General features: G+C 46.8%; 1 protein-coding gene and 1 long non-coding RNA gene across 7 annotated transcripts in view; one reads left to right on the top strand and one right to left on the bottom strand.

The window, feature by feature from the left end:
* The window catches only part of TRIO (trio Rho guanine nucleotide exchange factor), a 326,106-nt gene extending 298,715 nt beyond the window's left edge, over positions 1-27,391 (bottom strand). For all 6 annotated transcript variants that reach the window (XM_036020253.1, XM_028515627.2, XM_036020255.1 and 3 more), the window contains exon 1: positions 27,220-27,391. In XM_036020253.1, coding sequence (XP_035876146.1) covers positions 27,220-27,376 — 157 coding nt within the window. In that variant the 5' untranslated portion in view covers positions 27,377-27,391. The remainder of the gene's footprint in view (positions 1-27,219) is intronic.
* LOC118499426 lies at positions 1,563-23,641 on the top strand. Its single transcript, XR_004901904.1, has 3 exons — positions 1,563-2,793; positions 14,768-14,772; positions 23,629-23,641. It is a non-coding gene; the product is annotated as an uncharacterized LOC118499426 (long non-coding RNA).
* Positions 27,392-27,771: the final 380 nt, after the last annotated feature.

Below are 27,771 nucleotides of genomic sequence, written 5' to 3' on the forward strand. Positions count from 1 at the left end.
CAGAGCCTGCGACGAATCTCTGCTTCGCTAAGGAGAGTGGTGGCAGAGAAATAAAGCGTAAATGGGTTGTTTGTGCTTATCGACAAATATTCTTATGAAAACTAAATTCAAGAGTCAATGTTTCAGAAGACCACTGCATTTATGAAATGAAAATATCTATCTAACACCACTCCTGTAAATATGTGTACCAAATATTCAACAGCCATGAAGATGGGACTTAAAACCCAATCTTCAAGCGGCTCTGCTTTAAAGTAGAATTAAATGTTTTGGCTATCTCCACTTAACTGGCATTAAAATGTTATTTTTGCAAGATTCGATGTATCCAAATTTTAAAATCATCTTTAAAAGCTCAAATTGGAATTTTTAAGCCCTGTTTTATAAAAACTGTCATAGAATGTATTTTTAACATAAAAACTAGGATTTATGTTTGTTATTCCAAAATGCATTAACCTCCAGCTGGTCTTCACAAATCAGTATTTCCAATTCAGAGAGACACCCTTTTACCGTGATATGACATTGTGTGAACTTTTCTTTCATAAGCTGCGTTTTCCCCAGCACAGTAGGCACTCTATCTACCTACATGTCCCACCCATTTCCATGAATCTCATCCACTGTACTGAACTTGTCATACACGGATTCATAGTATGCTGCCTGGGGGACAGGCTACCTTACCTGATAAGGAGTTTCCAATATAGTCATGTATCTTCAATGTGATAAATTTGATATGACTTAAAATGCCCAGGTAATAAGTAAAAATAAATAAAATTAAAAAAATAATAATAAAACGCCCACGTAGATGTAAGTGACTTGACCTTGAGTCACACCTAACCTTGAGAAACAGAGGCTCATGCAACATCATCCTGCTTCCACATCTTGCTCTAGTGTTGCCCTGGTGTGTCTCTAAATTTCCATACTGTAAGAACCTAGAATCTTGAGCTCTAAAGAATGCAAAATTTATGCAAGGGACAAACAAGAAAGTCCACGATTATATCTCAAAAGGAGGTGAGAAACATGGAAAGGGAGAATGGAGTTCTAAGTAAAGAGTGGGAAAAATTGGAAAGTTCTAGAAAGCATTTGAATCCTGACAGCCATAAAGAGAAAATCATGGTCTCAATTCCAACTAGCAATTTTGTAGGAGTGTATCTAACTAGTGGCAGTCTGGTGAAACTTAATGGACCTCTTCTGAGAATATTGTTTTTGAATGTCTAAGAGTATATATAGAAGCTTACACCAAAAACCCAATTATATATTTTAAAGTTATCAGAAAAATTTAACATATTATGTGCTTCATTACGACACATTAAGTAAAAAGGTCTCGCAGTCAGTGTAGTAACTAGTGTTCTTTTGAAGTAGTGATGAGCATAACTGATATTCTGAGAGACTTGCAGTAACCAACTATAATGTAATTTGAAAATACCTGCGATATCCACTGGCGACAAAGCACAGGTACTGCCAGAACTACTGCACTACATTCATAATTTCAAGAAATGCTGAATTTAGCTGGACGGCTGTAAAGATAGAGCTGTAATTAATTTCTTTCCCATCCAAGTTCAAGGCTCTTGACTACAGACCAAAATCTCTTACTCTAGACACTTTGTTACTCATTTGGCTTTTAATCTCTACCTGTGGGAAGAATGTCTTAGAAAGTTACCTAAGGCCATGGCTGGTGTGGCTCAGTGGACTGAGCACTGGCCTGAGAATGGAGAGCTGGCCGCCGGTTTGAGTCCTGGTCAGGGCACATGCCTGGTTTGGGGGGCCAGGTCCCCAGTTGGGGGGTGGATCGATGTTTCTCTCCCTTCCTCCCCCTCTCTCTATTTCAGTAAGGAAGATGGATGAAAGAAAACTTAGAAAGGGAAAAAGAAAGTCACCTCACCCACAGCATCTTCTTTTCTCCAGGGCAAGGGTTCGGGTGGCCGCCCTGTGTGTGCGTGTGCGCCTCCGACCAACTCTGCAGAGGCGTCCTCGACTCTGAAAATGAGGTCAAGTTGGCTGGGTACACACACAGGCAGGCACAAAGGAGACCAGAGGGAGAGGCAGGAAACAGAGGGACTGAGAGCAGCTCTTCTCGGCTCCCACTCCAGCAGCCCCCCAGGGCGGGGGGTGCGGTGCACTGAGGCCGCACCACCTCCCTGCCCGCTGAGTTGACTCAGAGACTCCCAGAGACTCCCATCCGCTTAGGATCAGTTCTACAGTTATGACCAGTTTTGCCCCAAAAGAGCCTTAACTAAGTAAGTCAGGCCCTGGACGTACATGCCAAACTATGTGTGTAAACTATTCACATGTGAACTCCTAAAAACCACTCACAGAGTGTGACATCAGCATAGACGGACGGTGACCAGGGTGAACTTTCCCACAGATCTGCAACATCCTCAAGAAGATCCTTCTAAAAGCTACATGTGATGCTGAACATCAGCAGACGTATTCCTCTGCCTCACCTCCTGCAGCAGCCTCCCCTCAGCCTACCTACAGTCCCTCACGGTCGCTGCTGATTATTTGGTTGTTTTGGTAGCACCACTACTGCATTTGCAGAACACAGCCAGGACGTACAGACAGTATGTGGCTCTGTATTTATGTGACCACTACAGCAGGGCAGGGGTCACCGAGACAGATACTGCTCATTCGCTATGCAGAGACAAAACCAAACCACACCTCAGTGCCATGATGGCAGTGCTTTTGTTTTTTAATTAGCAACAAGCTGATTTCTTCTTGCTTTCTAACATTAGTCCAGGGAGGATGTTTCAGAATGAGAAATAATGCAGGGACAGCAATAAGCCAGCCCTTGAGCCTAGTCGGGTTTCAGATAAACTTACGGTCTATTAGAAAATTATTCTGATGCAACTTCCCTATCTCTGTGTGATTTCTAGCTGCACTCTACCAAGTGAGCAGACAGACATAAGAACAGCTATTGGCTAAACCCAAATAATTTAAATTACCTAATTTTGACCTCAGGCTCTTCAGCTTGTGATTTAAATTCAAAGTTGCAAAATTCAGCTAGGCAACACTACTTCGAATGGTGCAATTTTAGAGTCTTTCAAAACACTAAAAAACTTAGATTGACATTCCTATAGTTTTAGTCAAGAATAGGAATACTTACAGTGACCAATGAGACTTAGCTAGTTGGTTTTTCTTATTGTGGCACTATATTTTTGGCAAACTATTATAAAACATTTTGTTTCTTTTACAAGAGTACAATAATTCGCTGTGCATAACATTTTTCCTAAGCATAAATCACTTTTTCTCTGTGGTTGTGCATATTGAAGTAGTAACAAACCAGATGTTTTATTTACTTATTTTCCTGGGCAAATCAGGCTTGGTTAGGTCTTTTGGACTTTCATTTTATTTTATTACTTTATTACTCTAGGATTTTAGTTATTTCCAATTGTCCCCAAATATCTACATGATATTTGACTTTAGGACAAGGCTGGATAGAATTTAAAAACCAGAATGCTAAGTTAGGGTCAAGTCATATTGCAATAATTTCTCATTATTATAAATTGCTGATGTTCCATTTTCATTTCACCAGATACTAAAATTGTATATCAAGTTAAAAACTGATAGGTATTTAAGCTGTGTTTTAATATTTTTAATGCAAATGGTTAAAAAGTAGATATATGTATACATACATATATCTTCTTTAAGAACTTCAAGTCAACTTATTTTAACTTACAGGGAAGCTTTACTGTTCCTGACTGCGTGGCACACAGCACATGCTCAATAAATGGTGCACAGATAAGTAAACAAGCACTAATGATTGTTTTAAATAGTGGTTCAACTGGAGGGTGAAGGGTTTGGCAGCTAGCTGAAGATCACCGAAGTATATACATCAAGTTTTTAAATAAAACCAAAACTTTCTAACCACAGTATACACAAATGACTACCCTCTCTCCACTGAATGTTTTTCATTAAAAAGGAAAAGCCTATATATTATCTACACTATAAAGTTATCACAGTATCCCTCTTTTATATGGCTAATGTGAAACTTATAAAAAAAAAAACCTTCCATAAACATGTAACAACAGGACTCCCTGGCTCGGGCAGGAGACAGAAAATGTACCCAGGAGTATAAGGGAGTTCTGTGAGGCCCCGCCCCAAGTCCCTAACACGTGCCCTGATGTCTCATCCTCCCACCGCCGTCCCCTTTCTCCAGCTTCATCTGCTTTCCATGTGGTCACCTGGAACCCTGCTTTTCTCATTTACTTTCTCTTTCGCCTATGAAAACAGCTACCATTTGTTTTTAGCAATAAGCTCTTCCTAAAATTGTTTGTCTAATTACCAAATCACTCTACAGCTGGTGACAACACAAGTGCATGAATCCAGTACTATCAACTTCCTGGTATTTCCAAACTAACCCTAAAATGCCATTAAGTACTAATCACTTTTAGTTTTCCAAAAGTAGATTTAAATCTATGGGTAGGTGATCCTTTCCTTAAGCACTCACTATGAATCCAAGATGAGAAATCATAACTAAGCAGTTTAGAAAACAATTATTTTACCGCCAGTGCACAGAATAAACCTAAAGTTACACTGCACTTCACGGACGTGTGTTTTATAACTCAAGCACTCCCGTGGAATAAAACAACATGATAGACCTGATAAGCCAACATATAAAAAACATATGAAACAAGAGCAAGTTTCCTGGGACTCAGTGGTACCATCGGGGCAACAACCCAAATTTTTCAGTTGAATTAAAATCACTCATTTTAGTCACTAGTAATAATACCAAGATCAAAAAGGAGATATTTAGCCATACCAATCAGAAATGACATTGTCCTTTGAAGGTAAAGGCCATGGAAATGTGGGAATGCGCTCTTAAAAATACAACTCTTATACTGTCGAATAAAACTGTGTGAGAAAGAACACGGTGTAAAAGTAAAAATGGGGCCTTCCTGTCTGTAAAAGAAAAAAGAATGAAAAAGGCAGTCAATATCCATTAAGAACACAACAGAGGTGATGAACAAAAGCAGACCAGGATGTCTTAAATTTCCCTTTAATTCTGTCCTACACAAAGAACAAGAAACTTAACCCATGCACTCACCTCAAGTAACCTCATTAAAAAGTAAAAATCCAACAGTAGGAGTCAAAAATCTCACTAGGAGTGGCCCCGAGGACACTGCCTGTGGAGGTCACCTGGAGACCACCAGCAGGGCGTGCAGATCTGGGTGGGAAAGTGGGCAAGGCCTCCTGCCCTGCCCCCACGCTCTGTGCTGACACCCTGGGGACCAAGGCCGAGACCTACCCCAGGAGAAGCACTCCAGAGAGACTTGGGTTTCCTGGTGACACTGCCCATAATAAATGGGCATGTTAACACAGGTTATTCCATATCTCAGGCTGCAGCACACATCAGTGATTAAAATAGAAACAAAGACACATAATAACACGAATGTAATCATTTCTACTGCAAATGGTAGCATGAACTCCTAAATCCTGGCACCACCACCAAGTCAAAGAAGCCAAATACATCAAAAAACTGCAGGCTTGCTCAGCAGGCAGCGTTCCGAATCAGAAGGAGCAGGAGAAGGTAGGCACCCACCAGCACTTCCGGTGCTGGAAGACAGTACCCAAAGCCTCACAAAAGCAAGCCATTCTGCTAGAGCATAAAATGAACAAATTTATACCATGCTGCATAAGTCACATTCTGTTGCCAGACATTCAGAATCATTGGAGAATCTCCTATTTTAAAAACAGGATGCATTCTTTATTTGGGAAGTCTCTACCTAGTTCCCCAATGTGGGGCTACCCTATGCAGGGGACTCCAGGGCCAATTTAAAGCGCGCCTCTTGCATTAGGCTATGAGGACAACACAGAAAACTCAGTCATGAATTAAATACGTGGCACGTGCGCTCTTCACAGACGATAAGGGCCATAAAATCAGCGATAAGGTGTTTCCCTGATCTCAGGATGATATCTTGGCTGTGATGCTGTGAATGTTTGCACCCGTGAACCAGTTCTCAAAGCTACTCAGGCTTCTTCTCCACTTTACAAGCATAAGACGGTCCTGGTATCTTTTCCCAGGATCATGCCAGCAATGACTACCATGCTGTAAGGGTGTCTACTGCCAGATAAATGTGAAGAACCATCTGGCAAATCCCACCAGTTTCTTCTCTTCCTGATTTGCTGTGGTTTAAATACCTTCTCCATATCACAGTATCATCAGCTGATTCTGATACACAGATAAAAAGCACAGTCATCCAAAAGGACTTAGGGGATAAGAGATTTAAGTTTCTTATTACTGAGTAAGAAATGAACGTTTGGCAGTTAGGCAAAGCAAAATTACCTGTTCACCTGCAAAAAACATACCTAGGTCGCCCCCCTTGGGTGGAAACCCACTATGAATGGCGGGCTGTGAGGGGCGCATTCAGTATCAAGGTGCTTCTCCAGGTCCAGGAACTCCTTACAGGCCTGCACCTGGCCTTTCTCTCTGACCCCCATCGCCGACCTCACGCGGCACCTGGCCCACAACAGGCTCTCGCGGAATATCGATGGCATCTGGCGGAATTACTCACCGTCCAAGGCCACCCAGAAATTCACATCTGGCAGTGCTCAGATTCTCAGGCCCTGCCAAAGATGAAGCTTTGAGTATTGGTTATCTCCCGTAAACTACCTTTTTCTTTTAGAGGATAGGGTTGTTTTCTGAAACCCTGCTTTGTAGAAATGTCTTGACCTATTTATGAGAAACTGGGTTGGCCTCATATTGATGTGTATAATTTTAAAAGGCCCTATAACCTGCTTTCAGAGCCATGTAAATAAAGCTTTAAAAGGGGAGGGGGGAGAGGGAAGTCCCAGAAATGGGAGTGAAGTACGGAATAAAGGAAAGACCAAGAAGGGCCTACGACGTTCGCAATGGGCTCATGGAAAGCTCTCCTGTACACACATTCCCAGGAGAAAACCATGCCCGCGCCGCCTCTCCCCAGTGCGACCTTCCCACACTCTGCTCGTGGGGAAACCACCTCATCACAAACAAAAACATTCAGAGGCGACTGGACCTTACAGCTCAAAGGAAACCTGATAAAAGATGCTTCTTCCCCTCCACTGTGACTGATCCAACTCAGCCATCAGTCAGCGAATACTGATCAGGGTCTGCCCTGAGCTTGGCCGGAGTAGAGACAAGGATTTCATAGGAGTCACAAGTCCAAGCGCCAGAGGCCTGAGTCCTGAGGATTAATTATTAACAGTAAACAGCAGTCAGCAGATCAATGGCGGCAACCTGAACGCAGCCAAACAGGAAGGGATGGCCACTTTGACCTGCCTTCTCCAGGGCTGCCCCTGCCCACACTGCACAGGCATGCAGCTCACTTACGGTCTTCCAGAGGAGGGGATGCAACGCCAGAGTAACAGGAACACCTGGGCCTCTCACCCACTGGATATGGGGATGCAACATGCATTTCACTGTGCATCTGCTAAACACTTAGTAAGTACCAACTGTGTGCAGGACACTGGGGATACAAATACGAGCTAAGAATTAGCCTCAATGTAAATTACAGCTTAGAAAATAAAATAATCAGCAAGAAATTATATGGCGGCTGTGAGTCGAATGGAATTATAAGAATATTGCCATAGTTTAGGGATAGAGATTAAATCACCTCCAAAATAAGCACCATCAGCTTTGTTTGCTAAAGCAAGATTATTAGAATCGTCACAAAAAGCAAATTTTACATTAGATGAGATGTGGGTAGGGGGATGTGGGAGTGGAGTAGAAAGAGGGTCGGAGTCAGGAGCCCACGCCCAGTGAAGAGGCACGGGAGTAAAGGCAAGAGGGGACACACAGACGTCTCAGATGCAGGGGCCGTCGGACAGAGGGGGAGCGGGTGCCTCCGAGTGCAGCATTCGCAGGTGCCAACGCATAATCTGGACTCCCCAGAAGTCCCGCCGCAGAACTCGAACTCTTATCTCCTACTGCCTCCCACACGGGGTAGCATGGCGGCGAGCGGCTCTGTTCCTCTCAAGTGGTCAAAGAAGAAAGACAAGAGAAGTCAAGGAAAAGGGAAGAAATGGAGAAAACAAGAATAAAAAAGAAAGATTAACAGCCCTAATTAGTGAGGAAGAAAAGGTTGTTGTCAATTTAACAAGCCTGCACTCAATGCCTGCACCCCTAGCAGCCACCACGCATCCCATTCTGGCTGATAGCACCTCTGACAAATGGGAAAACTGGAGACACAGGACTAACATGGATACTGTCAAACGGGCGGGGGGCACTGCCAAGCTTATTTCTGGGTGGACGGAGCTCTGTTTGGGAAGGGCTGCGCCTGTGAGGGTGACCTCTGGGTGAGTCACTCTCCCAAACAGAGGAAAGTCCCCCTGAAGGCGCAAGGAGACTCAGAGACTCAGGAAGAAAGATGGATGGTCAACAAGAAGGATAAATAAAATAAAGCTGGCAGGAGCAGGGTCAGGGTTGCTTTCATCCACTCGTTTTTCTTGAGCACCCGTCCTGGACTGAGAGGTGGCTACCAGCTCCTCTGTTCTTGCGACCACTGTTCATCCAAGGGCCCACTGGAAAGGGTCCACGTGTTCTGCTGCCCATGGCTCTCCACCCTTATGCACCCTCAGTGTTGCTAACCAGTAATTCAACCGGTGAAATGACGGTGACACTTCAGGGCCCAGGGCCTAGATGTGAAACGCTGGATTTGGATCAAACAGGCAGATACTGAAATAAGGCAACTCCTCCTGCAGAGATAACTGACAAACAAGGGAATAATTTTAGGGGATTCTTAAAAGGAAAAAGAGCCCTGACCGCAGGTGGTGGCTGAGTTGGATGGGCACCATCCTGCAAAGCAGAAGGTTGCCAGTTTGATTCTAGGCAGGGCATGTGCCTGGGTTGAGGGTTCAGTCCCCGCTTGGGGCACATATGAGGGGCAAGCAATCGATGTTTCTCCCTCACATCGATGTTTCTCTCCCCACTTTCTCGCTCCCTTCCCCTCTCTCTAAAAATAAATAAATGATATCTTAAAAAAAAAAAAAAGACAGTCACATCAACACCAGTGAGCTAGCTGAGAAGGACAAACAGAATTCATTTCAACCCGACCAAAGGCCAAAGATTAGACTTCCCTACTGATGAGAAACAAACGTGTGGAAAGCCACCCGGTGAGTCTCCAAACCCAGATGGCTGGGAGAAGGTCATCCACCCACCCCAAAACAATCTGAGGAAAACAAGACCCTGCGCTTGGACACCCTTCTGCCCGTGATGCACACCGGATCCTGAGCAGAATCTACCATCAGCCTCCCCTCGTTACACAACAAGCGGCTTTACTGAGCCAACTCATCTCCGAGCCCCTAGCCCTGCACTTTGACGCCTGGGCAACTTCACCCCAATTCATTCAAGCTGGTGCCAGCAGACAGGACAGTTCCCAGGCGGTTCTGTCAACCTTGCCAAAGGGTGTCTGTGCTTATTAAAGACATTAAGGCTTCATCACACATCCCCGCCCCCCCCCCCCTCTAATGGCTCTGGGTCCTCTTATAAAACTGTTTCACAGATTTTTCCAATAATATTACCAAGCCCTTTTAAAAGTTTTTTCTAGCACTGACACAGAGGTGTCAAACGGCTTAAGGCATCCCAGTGATTGATCCTGAAGGAAGAATGACTGCATCCGAGAGAGCCAGGTTCCCAACGGGCCTTCAGGTGCCACTGCTGAGCGGCACTAGAAGCCTCCACCAACGCCAGCAGCACACGCCGGTGCAAAGTCCTCCTGCAGGCGGAGAAGGGTCCAGGAGAAGCGCCCGATGCTGTCAACGCCTGGACTCAGTTTAAAGCACACAGTCACTTACAAGCAACTCAGGAATTGTCTAGAGACCAGAAAACTTGCTTCTTAACAGTTTCTTCTCAAGAAACTGTTCATGTATGTCACATGATAAATGAGTCATAAAAATGTATGAAGAGACAACCTGACAAGATTCCTGAATCCTTTCAGCACAATCAGTAAAAGATAATAAAGAAAAGAAGGAAAAAAGAATGTGAAAATAAAAATCTAAAGATAGGTTAAACATATGTTTTACTACAAGTACTAAAAAAACAAGGTAAGTTCTGCTGAAATTTTAAATTACGCTAATAAGATCATCATTTCCTTAATTTGAAGTGGTTTAGATATATACCCACTCTGGTCATTTACACACGTAAATTGTAAGCCACTCCGTGTGTGCGCATCTGTGTGTGTTCACATGTTTGCATCCTAACTCCAGTTGGGCTGCAGTTCCTACTAGAACAGAGAGAGAGAGAGAGAAACTGCAGGGTGGGCCTCTCGAAGGAACTACCCTTCACACGGCTGATCACACATAAAACACCTTGGAAGTGAACCTACATGATCTTTTCATTCCTCTGTGAACACGTCTCAATTACTATCAGTCCAGGAAATAAAAATTATCCCAGGCTGGTGCTATCAAAAAAATAATAGTATGAATTCTGTAAGTGGAATGGGGTGGGGGGGGGGGTGGCGGGAAAGGAGCAAATTACATGTGGGCTCTAAAAGCAAAGGACAAGAGGCCCCCACACCTTCCATCACTGCCACTCTATATTGTGTCTATGGCGTATAAAATACCCATTTAAAATCTTTGAACGCCAGCATTTTTACAGGTAAAAAAACAAAGTAAGAACCGGTATTTTAAAATGTTCTCAAGTAACAGTACAAAGAGTATGGGTTAGGAAAGTGTTAATTTACAAGCCATCTGTTCCGATAATTTACAATGTGATTTCTCTCATCTCCTTCAACACCACATAACATCTCTATGGCAACACGGTGACTTCAAATGCGAGTTCCAAGGGCCGATTGTGCCTTCAGTCTGTTCACACAGGGAAAGCCAGACCGGTCGGTGAGCTCCTCCATGAGCCAAGATCTTTTCCTTCGGCAGGATGTCCCCGTCATAAACTGCCTGAATTCTCTTCCTCCATTCCCTCCATAGATGTTGTAAATGAGAATGATTCTGCAAACAACACGTACCGCACCTTACAGACTGGCCGTGGTCCTGCAACCCACAACCAGTATGTGTGGACAAAACGCAGCGGTGCTTAACCCAGCTGTGCAGCTGACCTCCCAGCAGGGCTTTTCCAAAATACAGGGTCCAGGGCCTTGTTCTGGCTACTAAGTCAAAATCTCTAGGGAATCTGTACTTTTAAAAAACTTCCCAGGCAATTCTGACACAGGCTGGGTTAAGGAACCATGAGTGTAAATCACAACCAGACTCTACTGGGGGCCTGCCCTGGGCTGATGGCCTGGCATCTCATCTCACAAGGAACAACCCAAAGGCACCAGAACCAGGAGGTAGTCTTCACAAGGTACCACATCAACGCTGACGACCAGCGAGGCAGGGACAGACAGGAGCAGTTTGCCAAAGGAAGTGATGCTTGAGCTGAGTCAGTTAGGGAAACCCAGGAGGGAACACCCAACACAAAGACAGGTTCAAGAGCACGTACACAGACTTGGGTGTGTAATGGGGGCCTGAGAGGCTAACGGGCAAGAAGTCTAGGAGCTTCTGTGAACTGAGGCCAACCCAGATAGGGCAGATAAACTGACCAGGTCTGAAACTCAAAAATTTGTGTTTGTGATTCAACTCTGGCCTTGGTCACAAAGTATCATCAAAAGAAAAAGAGGATTTGGGGGAAGTAGAGAGAGAACTGAAAATGATTCTGCCCTACTCTTTACCAAAATCCTCATCTGCGACACTGGAAAAATACTATACATATCAACATATATCAATAAACGTGTGATAAATGAGAACTAATATACTATGTCCTTTTAAGAGCATCTCAAATTTTATGTTCACCTTGAGAACAATTTCAATTAGGCAGACTTGAGCTAGTTGATCACCTGTTATAATTTTAACTCTATATTATTCCCCAGTACATTTTTTAAAAGAGGCCAGAAGAGGATCTGCCTAATCATCTCGTCTCTTCAGAATATAAGCTCCCGGTGGCCGGAATATTTTTGTCTTTTCCAGCTGTAAGGCACCTGGCATATTGACACTGCCCAAAGGATAAACAATTCACTCATGCCACAGTGCGCACATTAAAGAATGCCCACAAAGTCCTTTGAAGATGAAACCACTTCAAGGGCTAAGAGTTCAATAATTCTGAGCTGGGCATTTGAAACTCAGAAACAAAGATGACAGGCCAAACAGCATAAAAAGGTCACTGGCCAGCAGGGAAGCGCTCGTTTGGCCAGAGCTCCGGTCCCTTTGGTCCCTTCAGTCCCTTCGCAGGCGCACTCCACAGCAGACAAAACCCCCACCTGCTTCCCCTGCTTTCAATATACAAGATCAGGGGGCAGGTTTCAGATCCCTAAAGAGAACAAAATTCTTCAGTGGTTCATTTCTTTCAAGGACCGTGCCCAAAAGTCATTTCAAAGTCACACAAATTCTCCTTTCTGAGACGTCTCCTTTTAAGTGAGGCTAAAATACTCTAGATGAAGTGTCAACTCAATTCTAAAACAGGCACAATGAAAATTCTTGCAACAGAGCATATGCGATGTTATGCAAATCAACAGTTTCTATGCAAATCAATACAGTTTCTCTCTTACTCTAGGTCTGGCTCACATTTGTGAGGGAGCAGAGCTAACTCACTCCAAGGTTCAAGAGTAGAGAATTCACACTAGCGGGAGAGCCCTGGTCACGATTCTTAATGGCAGGACCATTTTCAGCAGGAGGACCTCACAAAGTCGCCTCTGCCTTCACCCTTCCCAGACTTTTATTAGGAAGACTAAAGCATATCACCTTGAACCATTCCAGAAGTGCCAGTCGCTGTCCCCAAATAAATACACCACCTCCTGGGAAGCAAAGTCTGTTCTTTTCGAGACTGAGACTCCCTGAAACTTTTAATGGGAGAGTTAATCCGGAGTGTTCTAAGAAATCACCAAATACACCATCAGATCACCAGTGAAGCCCAGTCAGATCTTCCACAATGCCCTCTTTCAAACAGGGGTGATTCCCTTTTTTCCTCCCTGACACCAAAACGAAGGGAAGCAGAAAGCTCCCCAAATGCAAGTCAGAAGTCTCAGCGTGATGTGCATGGCCCAGCGGGAGGCAAGCAAAGCCTCCTCCCAGGACACCCACTTTTGGGAGAAAACCACTGTGCATTAAGCGTCCTCACGTCTGTCCCTCATAGCTAGTGAGCTGAAGCAAGTTTCTAAAGAGCTCTCTGAGCTGCCTTCCTCAAGGATAAAATTAGATGTCACTGCCTACCCACCTTGCAGGGAGCTATGAGAATTAGTAGCTGGTGTGTAGTAAGCACTCAGTAAATGAAGCTGTTTAAGAACCTGAAACATGTTGCCTTTTTAGCCATGATCTGTTTTCTTTTTGATTGATAGATAACATATCCTATAAAAGTCACCATTTTAAAGTGTACAGTTCAGTGGTTTTTAGTCCAGTCACAGGCTGTGTGACCATCACCAGTGGCGAATCTCAGCACATCAGCAACCCCGAGACGCCCCCCAGAGGGCCTGCCCATTAGCAACCATTGCCACTTCCTCACCTCATGGCCTTTTACTCTCCAAATTTTCCAAACATAAAAAAGCCTTTTCCCTTTAAAATATTAGTAAGAAAATCATGATTCTTCTTTCTTGCTAAGAAGTCTAATTGTAGGCAGGGCTTCTAGAAGCAGAGGCCAAACATTCCAGAACGTGACCTAGCAGGCATGAGGACACTTCCAGAAATCACAGAACACAGTATATGACATGAAGACTCTCTCCCCGACTCAAGGGCCTGTGCTCTGTGTCGTCTCTGAATACAGAAAAACACCGCACAGCAAACACTCATTCTGCCTGTAACACACAATCGGCACTTGCTGGTCCATGACTTCTAGAGCAGAGGGCACGCACACTTCCCAGAAACCCCGCACTAAAGCAGGAACCACCCCGCTGTCTTAAACTGACTGCAGCTGGCTTCTGGGAAGAGACGTTTGTAGTCAATGAAAGGCAGCGAGCAAGAGTCTCTCAAGCCATGACTCATGACTGACTCCAACGCGACTCCGCTCCATCCCTCCTCACAGAACGTAATTCTCTTTTCCTGAGAAAAGACCTTCCCACCCTCCTGGTCCCACCACCCACCCCTTCCTTCCCACCCGCTCCCCTCACACAGTCTTATCATCTCAATGGTTGCCTTTTCTTCCTCTCCTCCAGAAATTAACCCGTGCAGCAGGTGAAGATGATAAACTTGGCCACAACAGGTGTCGTCTTTATGAGCTCCACTTATTAGGAATTGATCTTTCCTTTGTGGCAACCCCGTCTTTTTCAAATGAGAGCATCAACGCCACCGGCAAGTGAGCTGCTGATGGCGCCTGGCAGCCCTTCTCTCAAACACGCCCCTGGACATCCCCGCACGTGACGTCATCTGGGTTCTCAGGATGACTGACTGGCAGGCACTGGGCTGCACAGAACCTGACCACGAACTGCTGATCTGAATAGTTTAAACTGGGAGATGCAGGTTCGGTTATCACAGTGGCATGGGTTAACATTTTGAAATGACTTTCTGCACATACTTAGGATTGAGTAACTCCATAAAGATACTGAGGATAAAGGGAGCCTTCGCTGTCAAAAAAGGGAATTACAAATATAGAAAAGGGAAGACTAAAATGCACCCAGTGATGCTGGACTGGAATCGAAGGCAGGAGTATAAACTCATGGGTTTGATTACAAACAGGTAAGTGAAGCAAGAGATATGTATTCATATGTGAAAATGTGTATACTTATGTGCATATACATGTGTGTGCGTGTACACACACACCACACTTCCTAGCCCTGTCCACTGAGGGGTTCTGAAGGCAATGACACCTCTACAGCAATGAGCCCAGACTGTGTTTCTAAACACTGTTCTATGCTCATGAACAGGGCTCCCTGGAGAAACGGCTGACTCCAGGGCCGGAGCAAGGGAAGTACAACACAAGCCGAGAACACCTATGTGTCAGAACATAAGAGAGGACTCAACAAATGATAGGGACAGGCCACAAAAGATAAAGGAATGAGGCTGAAAGGACTCTCACTGGCCAAATCTTGAACAATTTGAACATCAAACTAAATAATGATAGCAAAGAACTATAAGCTATTGAGTAAGAAGGAACCCATGAGGACAGACACATACTAGTAAGCACCTGGGGCACAAGGAAAAGCTCTTCCTTAGGGAGAAAGCCAGCAAAATACAGAAGAGATGATGAAGTTAGAAAAACACCATAGTGCAACCATATCATGGTCACAGATTCAGGCAAAAATCACCAATGGATGCTACTTACAAAACCCAGCAAGTAAAAGTCAGGGAAGATACCGGACTTTACACAGTCTCAAATTATCTGCCCACAAAACACTAACTAATTACAAGGGAAACACAGAGTGGAGGAACCTGGGAATCCCCACCTGAACCAAATGACTTAAGCAGACATCCCGCAGTGGGACAGCTGACAGCTCTGTCCCTGACAGGGTGTCCCGGGAGGATAGAGCCCTCCGGGCAGACATGCACAACAGAGTCCACTCACAAGGGCTCCCAAACCAAGGGGTGGTCTCCAAAAGAACTGACCGTAATCTTCAAAAATATTAAGGTAACAAGACAGACAGACAGACTGGAAAAGATGTTCCAAATGAAAGATAACCAGAGACAACAACTAAATACAATATTGATCCTAGAGAGAATCCTGAACCACAAATACTAATTGCCAAAAAGGATGTTTCTGGAACAACTGGTAAAACTGTATTAAAGTCAGTGTTTTGGACAGTAATATTACAGCAAAATTAATTTCCTGATTTGGATCATTATTTAAGGGAATGTCCTTGTGCCTAGAAAATACATATCAAACCACCATTTAGATGTAAAGGCATCATCATCGCCGTTGTAACTTATTCTCAAATGGTTCAGAAACAAAACAATCTGCAAATTATCTGTGATGCACACATATATGTACACATGTGTGTGTGCATGTGTGTGCACTCCAGTTTATGGGGGTGAGGGGAAGGGGTAACCACTGCGGTAAGCAGTCACAGCTGGGCAATCTGAGTCTGAGTTGCTGCTTCTTTGACCATGGTGAGCTGGGACTTTTCACAACAGACTTACCTCCCCGGCAAAAGAAAGAAAACAACCTTCAAACAATGAAGACATGGATTAACACAACAGCCAAAAATTATACAGTGGAATCTCAATTAAACTAAGTTAATATGAATTTGAGCTTATGTCAAAAGCCAACACAATCTCACATTCAACAGCAGGCCCATCCTATTCTTTTAATCCAGAAACTTAAAAAGCAAGAATTAACCAAACAAAAAAAAAATACCTTGAAACATAGAAATTCCTTGAACAAACTAGGAAAAAAACAAAAAGTATAACTTTTTAGAATGTAATAAACCTTCCAGTTACACAATGTCTGCCCCCAAGGTGTCAACAACTCAACCACCCTCTGTGTGGCCCTCTGTGTGACCCTCTGACTAAAATACTGAAGGCCAAGGCAGGCGGGGGCTTCCTCAGAGACACACAGCAGACCGTGTCCCTGTGCGGGATAGTGCTGGGAGGTCCAGGTGGGGGAAAACCGGCGTAAGCATCCCATAAATCAAGCTACTATGGTGAGAGGGGCTGGATGAGTTGTGAGGGACAAAAATGCACCCCACAGAAGGAAAAACCTAGAACACAGGCCCAGGAATCATCTCACTGAAAGAAAACAGTGAAAAATAACTCCATTCCCCATAACCACACATGGTCATCTACGTTTCGATGAATAACATCAAAGAAATGAGTGGCCGCAACAAACAGCTATATAGAGAGAACCCAGGAGTTACCACACCCACCTTATAAAACTGTCCCCAAAAGAGCAGCTTAGCAGCCTATGGCCCCACCCCACCCTACCCCCACCTCTGTTCCCTTCCTAAAAGAGAAAGGAAGCCCTGGTAATCCTTATAATGTGTCACACACAGCAACGGCTGCAAAACTTCCCTCCCTGGCTAGCCTCTCCAGGCTGTCCCAAATCTCCTTCCACCAACCTCACTGGCCACAGAGACTTCCTATCCAGCGCTTCGGTCCAAGTCCGCAGGCCAGGGAAGCAAGGACCCGCACTTCCCCCAGGACTCCTCTAGAGACTTGCAGGGGGGTGGAGAGGCCAGGAAGGGTCACAGAGCCGCATGCCTCCAACAGATACCTGGGGTGACTTATTTATGTAAAAGGGAACATCAGTTTTAATTAGCTGAGAGGAGGAAAGGCATAGAGATGAAATTATAGGGCCTGGACCAACATGAGAAAAAGCCTTGCTGTACCCTGGAATCTTCCACTCAACTTTTGTTTGGTGTGAGACTTGTAAATTATAGCTTCGATCCTCAACACACAAAGATATACGTATCCACTTTTAAAGATTTGAAAATTACAACGGAGGGCCTCGTGGGACGCTGAGGGGCATTCCTACCGTCCCTCCATCAGGGAGGGAAGGGAGTCAGCACACTGAGGTTTGGCAGCCTGGGGCTTACATTCCCGCGCAGGCCCACACAGCAGCGCAGCCTGGGGCAGGTCACTCTGCCTCCCCAGAGGCCGGAGTCTTCATTCTAGCACACCACAACATCCCCCTGCGGGGAGCAGAGATGTGGTTTTATATGAGAAAACGTACATAAAACACCTGCACGGTATTCAGAGTCCTAGGCGCTCAGGTGGCAGCAAGTGGTGGCAGCAGTACAGACAACAGCTAAGGGAGGCTTCGCCAGGTTTTCTTGGAATACAGAATTGGCATTAGTGGCATTTGGAGAACACTGACATATTTCACATGTCATCCTATGACCTTACAAGCAGGCATTTGTTTGTTTTCAGCACGTGCTTATTTCACTCCCTTCTGGAGCGTGAGTCCAAAGGTGTTCTCTGACCGCTGGTGTCGAGAGTCCTGGCCGCTCCCTGGAAGCAGCTGTGGAAGATTTAGATTAGAGCAAGATGTGGGGAGCATGGGAGGCCAGCTGGCCACGGCATGACTGCCCAGCATCCTGGTTTCTCCCCAAAGACCCCACATCCACACTGCACGTTGTCACAGAAAATTTAGTGATCCCCTCTCAATCCTGCACAAAGTCTACAGTCCAAGGTTTCCAGCAATTTGGTTCAGGGGCCAGGTCCTATCTCACAAACAGGCTGAACCCTGCAGAAGCGAGACAGGACCTAATGCACAATGCCATGGGAGAGGAGAAAGATGCTCAACAACAAATCCTGCAAACTTTGCATCTCATGGACTACAGCTGCATACTGGGAAAGAAAGAGGTAAGCGGACCAGCTAACAAACCGCTGAAACTTAGCGGTGACTCTCCCATGAAGCCTCTCCCACGAGAAGCGGCTCTTGCACAGGCAACCTATCGGGGGACATTTGATCTGAACCATCCCAGGCAGGAAATATATGGCCTGGAAACCACCAAATTAGCACTGGCCCTCAAGGCTCCCGAACCCCAGATATATAGGGCAAGTGCAACACGATGCAGATGAAGGTGAAATAACTCCAAGTAAAAGAGTGAAACGCAACGCATTCTGCTTCTCTGCAATCTGGATTTTTGAGCTATTAATGGTCCCCTGCATACAACCTATCATCACTGAGGTACTAGAAAGGGCAGTGAGGGATGGAATTTCTCATAATCATGAATTTTTCCCTACAAAGCTGCCTATGAACAAGAAACATCTATTCATTTAGTATGAGGCCAATGAGGAATTCATCCCAGTTATTTGGGTGCCAAGATATTAAGACATTTAAACGTTAAAGATTTTATTGTGTGAGACTAGTTAAGGAGAAATATTATACAACATTCTAGCCAAACTACTTTTTCCCCAATAATTGTGGGCACCTTCAGAACACATAATAGAGGAACTGTAATTTTTGGCCCTTATCATTTATCAATAAAAGTAAAACTGATCAAGGTATCCAAATACTAACAATATTGTTATTCCTGCTGACCCTACCACATTTGTCATGCGGAACAAGGACAGAGTGACCTAGGAGTGTCCTCCCCCTGGGTTTGTAGAGGCGGGTGAAAATCAGAAGACAGGAATCCTTGAAGGTGTGGATCCACGTGAGGAAAGGAAGTGGAGCAAGAGGAATAAAAGATGGAGCATGTGTGTTGCTTTGAGCAACCTCTTACAGGCATTCTGTATGCATAATATCCAAATTAAAATATTTTGCCTGAAAGCATACATGTCATTTATACTGTCACTTCTTATATACTAGGAGACATGAGTCTTTTTAAAATGGATTTCAAATCCCACAACCTCTTCATAATAGCTCAGCTACTGTAGGACTGTTGTAAGTATCCAACAATTTCCAGAGATGTTATGTACACAGCTGTACCTGATGGAAATCTGTTACCATCCCACATTTTTTTTCTGACATTCTACTAAAGCAAATTCTAGAAAGTCTGATGTATGTACTCTGCCAGTTAATTCTGCTAATTCTTCAACAAAATTTAACAGAGATGAAATGTAAAATAAAATACAATTCCAATATTAGTCTCTGATATGTTCATTCACTCCATCTTGTATTGAAACCACCTGTTCCACAGAACTCCAAAGTGAGGTGTTCTATGACCCTTCCAATATCCATACACACACCTATGCACAGATGGGGGAGAGGGGAAGACAGCAAGAAACACTATATAACAATATTCAAGGACTGTACTTTTAAATTTGCATTGTGTTTTTCTCAAGTTCAAGACTAGCTTTGTTTCAGGGTTATGAATGTTAAATGAGGGGACTACCACTTTACGAATTCACTCATTAAGCACCAATACTGGAAAACGGGTAGCTGCAAATTCAGAGGGAAACAGATACTAATGCAGGAGCAGTCCCCAAACTCCCAAAGGAAACCTACCCCTAGAAATGCCTTCTTAACACCAGGAATGCTGGGGCACTGCAGGCCATCCTGCATATACTGTTCTTTTGCTATCTCCTTCTATCTGGAGAGCAGCAAAACTCACCTGAGTGAGAAATTTTAAACCAGGAAAAGTGGTGACTTGTTTATATCTAAAGATGGCTTTGTTTTTAAGTCTGCAGACTTGGCCTACATGCCATATGGATTCCCCAAGCTAACACTTCTTACAGAACCCAAGAAAAGGATCTTTATTTCCCTATAACTATCTTTACAGTCCCCCTAGACTATCCCTAGAAGTTGCAGGAAGTTTGGTCCCACATGGGGCAGTCTGAGTGACCACTATTATCTTTCAAATCAACAGGAAATTTTTCCCAAATAACTCAGCTTTGTTCCACTTGACCTAGAGAAATAACTTACACTGCAGTTGGTTTTGTTGGTATCTTGAGGGTCTTTTGTGTTTCCCTGGTTGCTAGTAAGGCTGAATATTTACTCATCGGGCACCTGTACTTCTATGAATTGTCTGTGTGCCTATTTCTCTTTGAGACTGTCTTACAGATGTGAAGGAACCCGTTTTTCATGTATATGTTTGTTTGTCTGGTTTGTAATAAATGTTTCCTCCTCATTTGTTGTTAGCCTTTTTTTAATGTTAGGTTTAAAATTAACATATAGTAAAACTGGATCTTTGGGAAGGTGGGGCAGTAAAGGTCTATGAATGTTGATACATATCATCACCACAACCAGAAAGAAAAAAAAAACAAAAACAGCTCCATCATCTCCCGAAAGGCCCCTCACACTGCCCCTTTGTATTCACACCCTCACTACCCCTAACTCCTGGCACTCAACCTATCTGTTCCCTCCCTGCGGTCCTGTCTTTCTTTCTGGGAATGTCACCTAAGTGGAGTCATATAGTACGTAGCCTTTTGGCCGCCTTCCTTCATTCAGCAGTAATTGAGTGGATATAACAGTTTATCAGTTCACAGCTACATTGTTTCCATGCTAACAATGGCAGCCCCTCCCAGCAGCAAGTAAGTCAAGGACCTCTTTCCCGGAACTGAGGGGTCCACACGTGTGCCCAAACCCTGCAGAAACCCCTCCTAAGGACAAACCAAGTGCAATGCATCACTGCCCATAATAGGACTATACACTGTAATAATAATAATAATAATAATAATAATAATAATAGGAAGCAGCAGCAGCAGCCACCAACGCCAGATTAACTCACACAGCCACCACTAACTCAAAGTATCCTAGACCTAGAATCTATTCTTTGTGTTGACTAACGTTTTCATTAAAGCTTTCTGTCAGTGTAATTGCTCAAGTGTACTAATTTATGAGAAATCCCAAATACGGCAATGCTTCCAAAATACAAGATTTGCTCTACAGATTACTTCACAATCCTTCCTAACCAGACAGGAGTAGATACGTGGCTAATCAAAACAGTAACCTAAAACTCAAGTATATTTTTTCACCAAAATGAGGCTCTGTCTTTCCACGGCACTTCTGGCATTGGGTCACATCTTACAGGGTCACTATGAAGAAACCCCAGAGGCTGCCCCCTTTTTCCTGCAGCTCAACAACCTTGGTGCCCTGAATGGGGAGTCCGTACTCTTGCTCTGGGCACAGGCCTCTCCCAGAGGGCAGGTGATTAATAATTTGGGTTTCAATGGGTTTCCTCATGTGGAGAGGAAACACAAAAAGAGGAAGTCAGGGTAACAACTATCCCGTAAGCAAATGGAGTGTTTCTATTGGTGAATGAGAAGTGAAGGGGTATATATATATACACTTGCTGGTCATTAAACACAACACGGGAACATGATTTCCCATCAATAAGACTATCTGTCTGTACATAAGGGTTAATAATGTTGAAAGGTTGGGAGGCTATACTGGAAATTTGAGCCAGATGTCGGTTTCCTCTTTATGCCGGGCAGAGGTGGCGGATAACTGGAGTCTGGTGGGGACTGGGCACCGCAGCGAGCAAGCAAGCAAAGGCTCTGAGAGGCAACACCTCCACCGTGGGCACCGGAGGCCCTGGATGGAAGAAAAGGGCACAGGAAAAGACAGCAGAAAGCAAGGCAGTGTAGGGAGGGCCTTGTCTCATTCCTGCCTCTTCACTCCTTTTTCGCTTCTTTGCCCTCAGTTCAGAGGAATAGGAAGAGAACTTCCAGAATGATGCCAGCTGAATCATCACCAGCCAAAATTCCTAAGTGCAAGGGACACTGAGAAGATGCCTGGTCCATGCTCACACCCATGCCCTCTGTTCTGCTGAACCCTCCTCCACTGGCAGAGTCTGGAGTAGGGCAAGAGTGAGGGCTCTGCCCCGCACCAGCTGATCCCTCTACCCCCTTCTCCAACCCGGGGCACATTCACGGCCCATGATCAGCTCAAACAGGGCTGAGGAGCATGCAGAAGACATAAAAGACAGCATCTCCGTCCACAAGACAAGTAATGCAGTCACTCCGTCAGTGCCCCCAGTCTACTCAGCTGACCTCTGGGTTGGGGAAGAAATGAGAAGGGACGTCAGCGCATGCCACCAGCTCCCACCAGAACAGCAGGCTTCTCACCCGACCCTCCACGGTCCATGGAGTCGCTGGTGTTCCTGCCAGTGGCACTACTAGAACTTTGTCAAGACAATGCACTTAAGGAAATAAAAACCAATTCATTATAGAACTGAGGAGGAATGAAGGGGGGTGTTAAGACTGCTCTTTATGTTCAAGTAAAGCACAATTCATCCCTATCAACGTAAGTGATTTTACTGGGGAGTAAAGTGTGGCTATTGATTAAGAATTTGACTTTACTCTGGATTTCTGCCAAGGATATGAGATAAAATTTTATTTTCTCAGTAGGGAAGTCAAGTACATAAACTTAAAATAAGTATCACATACAGCCAATTTAGATGACAGCTTCAAACACATCTTTCACTTTTCATTAAAAACACGCCCCAAATTTATCATATTTAAAAGGTCTAAAAGACCATCTTAATCACCTGTTTTTAACACACATTTGAAGAACATATGTAAACTACACACGTCATTTTCAACAGAACCTCTGGCTTCAGTTAAATCTTAGTTAATCATTTAAATGGTTCAAATGGCTACATTTAAATGGTTCTCATGGCTACATTCAAATCTTCATTTGAATCTGGGATAGTCAAACTGCAAAGGGAATACAGTATCACACGTCAATTAGTCAGTTTACAAGGTCTCAGTGAAAAGTTTCTGTCAATGACTGTTTTACTGCTCTTTGATTTCTTGAAAGTCACTTACAGGATTATTATTTTTTTTTTTAGCTATCTCTTTGCTTCCTCTAAAACTGTGCCTCACTGTGCCACCAAAACACAAGAGACCAGCATTCACTATCAAATTACATTTTCTTCAGCTTCCCTTTTCAAAACATTGAGAGTAACAAGGGCTGACTCCATAATACAATAATTATTACTGGTGCTCACAAAGACCAAAGCTGCCAGACTGTAAAGGCACACAGAAGTAGCCTGGCAAGCTTGAAGGCCAGCTACTTACGTGGTGTCAGAAGCATAAATATGAAGAAACTCTTCCTTTGATCCTCCATGAGGAAACCATCATATCAAAACATGGAAAGATACCCATGCGGCTCCCTCCCTAAGAACTAGACCCACTTTCCTTCGCGTATTCCATTGCAAAGAGAAGGGCAGCTGCCAAGAGCCCCAAATACGATTTAATGATGAAAAAACCCAGCAGGATGGGCCGTGACACTTCAGAAAAACCACAAGCCTTTCTTCTCTGCACATTCATTTAATGCCAACCTAAAACATGCTAGGCAAGTTAAAAATATTGCATTTATGTAAGCACCCACACACGCGCACACACACTTGCAAGGTTAAATAGAGAGCTCTGAACGAATAATTTATTGCCACAAGAACAGAGCCCCAAAATAGATTGGCAATAAAAGTGATTGGTCCCAGTGGGTTTGAGAACTAATATAAGCCGGAGTCCTGGCTGTGAGAGGCGTCCAGGAAGGAGCACCCCCCACCCCTCCCACCCCCACCCCACCAGCTTCCCAGCCCTGACCTTGCCGCTACGGGAGACCCATATTCAGGCTCCCTGAAAGACGTCTGTGAATTAAAAATAATATTAAGTAATAAAAACCTGTGCTGGCTCACCTCTGTGGTGTTGTGTGTGTGTGGGGGGGGGGGGGGTTGTTTTGTTTTTGCTTTGAAATCTGCTTTATCTTTTTGGTGCCGAACTCTGTGCAAAGGGAAAAAGTGAGGTCTGAAATTCACTAACACTTGCAGAAAATCCCAGCTGCCCTTTAACACACCATAACCACATTTTTCAGCTCAATTCAACACTAAATGACCTGCCAGGTAGTGCCAGATCTATACAAGGGGGTCAGGACTGCCCAAATGGACCGGAAGTTTCTGTGCCAAGGACCTGAGTGGAAAATGAAATGACAGCATAAGAGACGAGACCCGGAAGAAGGTGGACACTGGGTGCATCCGGTGGGGAAGCAGAGAGGAACAGCAATCATGGCTCCGAAGACCTGCTCTACCCAACGAAAAGCAGAGAACAGCCATTTGGTGCTAGGTGCTCCGAGGGAACTATACGGTATGAGAGGGTGAAACAGCCCTGAGCCATCTCCCCAGACTCAACTCCGGACCTTGGCAGGGGGCGGAGCCCCTGCTTAAGCACTTCCAGTGATGGAGAAATCCAACGGCATTTAAACATTCCAACTGTTTAAAAGTCCCACTAAACTATAAAGTCTCTCCCCTTCTTTCATTCAACTATGGGCACCAGTTTTCAATGTGTGACTGACTACAAAGATAAAATTTAGTGCAGCGCAGACAAGGACTATAAAGAAAAAATAAGGTGGCCAAGCAAACAGTTCAGGGCTGAGAAATGAAAACACAATGAGCAGAAACACCTTGTCTAGGGCACACTGGCGATCTCAGGTACCAGGCTCAAAAACACCCTGGAAAAATGTTCACACCTGAAAGTGTCCACCGCAGCTGATAGCAACCAGTTTTCTGTTTCTCCACATCTTAGGAAAGAATGCCACACTTCACTAATGGACTAACCTCCCCATTCAGCCGTCCACATTCAATCAAAACTGCCCAGGAGGCTTCCCTGCCTGAGCCATTCTACCAGCAGAGCTCCCCACCAGCATCCTCCTGCTTCACCTGTCCAGACCAAACCCCTCCCCACCCCCCACCACTCCAACCGAATGGGCCCTCTCTACCTTCTGCTAGACTTCACTGCCCTAGATGCTGGAGCCAAGATCTAGGTCAGGAATTCAGAGCTGCCCAAAGGAGGGAGAAGCACTTTAAAAAGACATTCCAGACTACCCCTGGGATAGGACAGCGCAACTGCTGCCTACTTAAAATCTGCTCTAGCTCCTGACTCCAAAGTCAAACAACTAAAGGGATGGTTTGTTAAACCATTTTGGAGAGGGAAAGAATGGAGCAAACCAGTGAACAGCACTGTCTGGTTCTGGCTGACAGTGAACATGAGCAGGAAGGAGCCAGGGCTTGGGGGCAAGCGTGGGCTGAGGCATGGCCGCCAGCAGGTTCCTCTCCCCAGATGAACCCCAAGGAGTGCCACAGTGACACCAAGCAAGTTCACCGTGGGTGTCCAGTCCAACCGGATGTCTTCAGGGGCTCCTACGAACATTAAGTGATTTCTCTAGTACGTACAATAAAGAGGTGAGAAAGCCTGGTCTCACAAGCACCATAAACTCCTGCTGCAGAGCACAGGAGCCTTTCTCACGGAGGAGAGCTGAACTTTGCACAGAATCTATTATTTTGTGACAGGTGGCAGAGTCAGAGAGAAGACAGGCTAGACTTTACCTTCAGGGCATGAAGGGAAGACGACCCAGTTCTGCTATGAAGAAGTAAGAAGGGACTGCTCAATCCGGCTGCGTGCCCCAAAAGAAAAAGGCTTTCATCCCGAGCTCATGTTCTCTTAAACTTTTACTTTCTGCAGGGATCTCACGGGGAGAGGGAGCACCGAGGAGTATTTTAACCCCGAACTGACACGTGAGTCGGCATATGTCACGCCCAGCCACAACCAAACTGTTAAACTGACTCAAAAATAACCCCGCCTGGCAAAGATCAAGAAATCGAGGGGGAAGACAGTACAAGAGCATGTACCTACTGTTACTGCTAACTTCTGCCTCTGCCCATCGCTCTTCCGCTGCCAACTGCTCCGTGCGACCCGGATTACCAAAGTGATCTCACCGAATCAAGGGACTGTATTTTGAAAAAGGCCACGGAGAAGCAGAGCCGCCAACCTCTGGCGCGCGCCCCAGGGCAAGCCGCTCCCCCAGCTGCCCCGGCCACGCCGTCCCGCCGGGGCCGCCACCAGTACCCACACACGCCCAGCCCACCCCGCCCGCCCCAGCCCGGACCTGGCCCGCCCTCCTCCGCTCTCCGACGTCGAGCCGGTCTCCTCCCTGCTCGGCGCCCGGCCCGCCGGGCACTGCGCTTCAGGCTGCAGGTCCCGAAGCCGCGGCCGCCAGCTTCGCTGTGGACACCCGGGCGCGGGAGCAGGCAGGACTGGGAACGGGGGCGCCGGGATGCGGGCCCGGCTCGCGCGGGATCTGGGCCGGCAGGGAGGAGGAGGCGCCGCCGCCGGGGGCCGGGGGACGCCCTGTCACGCCCCCCGCGCCTCCTCCGGATCGCAAAGCACGCCTCTCCCGCGGCCACCCCCTCCTCGCCGGAGAGACACCTGGCACTGCCTCCACCTCCAAGCCACCCAGGCAGTGCCCCACGAGCTCACGCCCCGCGCCTCCCCCAGGGCCACCATGTTCCCAGATGTCCCTCCTGGGCCGCCCCCGGAGACCATGGCTCACCCGCCTCCCGACCGACCGTGCTGCTTCTCCGCCGCCTCCCTCCACCCCCGGGCGGCGTGTGCCATGGCTGCCCCGTTTCACAGAAGTGTAGACCGAGGCCGGGGAGGTGACAGGCTAGAGGGCCGAGCTAAGAAACCTGGATGCTAAGGAGGTCGAAGAAGGGCCAGGTGCAAATCGGCCACGGAGACCGGCCCAGATGAGCTGAGAGCCCGTTTTTCCGGGCCCGGGCCCGCCGCCCCCGTGCGCTCGGCCTCCGGGACTCGAGCCTCCGCCCTCGCCATCCCCGCCGCCCCCTCCTCGGCCCTCCAGAGAAAGAAACAAAGAACCGGCGCCGCAACCCGTAGAGCTGTGGTCGCCGGAGTCGGGAGACCGGGAGGTTTTACTCTGGAACCAGGGCGGGCGCGGGGAAGGACGAGTCGGCGGCGTCCCCGCGGAGGCGCGGCGCGCAGGGCGGCGCGGGTAGCGGGACCGGCTGCTGCGGGTCCAGGAGCCCCGGTGAGGGGCGCAGTGGCCGGGCGAGAGCGCGCCGGGCCCCACCGCCGTGTGAGCGCCGGGCGCGCCGGGGCCGGCGAACCGCGCCTCCCGGAGGTGTCGACCGAGCGCACCGACAGCGCCGCAGCTGCACTCACCGGATCGGAAGAAGGCCGCGATGTCGGCCAGGTCCTTGGCCGCCTCCTCGGCCCCCTCGCCGGCGCCGCCCCCGCAGCCCGAGCCCGCCGCGCTGGCTGTGGCGGCGGGGCTGGAGGACGCGGCGGGGGCGGCGGCGCCGCCGCTGCTGCCGCTCATGGCTGCGGCGGCGGCCGCGCCCGGCTCGGGCCCCGCGCCCCTAGCGCTGCGCGCCGCTCGCTCCGCGCCGGGCCTGGCGGAGCTGAGCGCCCAGCTGCCCGCACCCGGCGCGCGGACGCAGAGCCCCGGGGCGGCGGCGGGCGGCGGCGGCGGCTCGGCCTGAGGAGCGCGCCCACATAGACGAGGACGCCGCCCGGTAGCCGCGAGCTGGCCGCGGGGCGGGGGCGCGGAGCCACGGCCTCGGCGGCGCCGGCCGGAGCGCGGGCAGCAGCGCGCGCCGCGCGAGACACGCAGTGGCGAGGGCTGGGGCCCGGGGCCGGCGGGAGCTCCGCGATCACGGACGCCGGGGGCAGCCGCGAGCCTCCATCTTGATTTCAAATGGGGAAGGAAGGAGG

Source organism: Phyllostomus discolor, chromosome 3 (assembly GCF_004126475.2).
Source record: "Phyllostomus discolor isolate MPI-MPIP mPhyDis1 chromosome 3, mPhyDis1.pri.v3, whole genome shotgun sequence".
NCBI lineage: Eukaryota > Metazoa > Chordata > Mammalia > Chiroptera > Phyllostomidae > Phyllostomus > Phyllostomus discolor.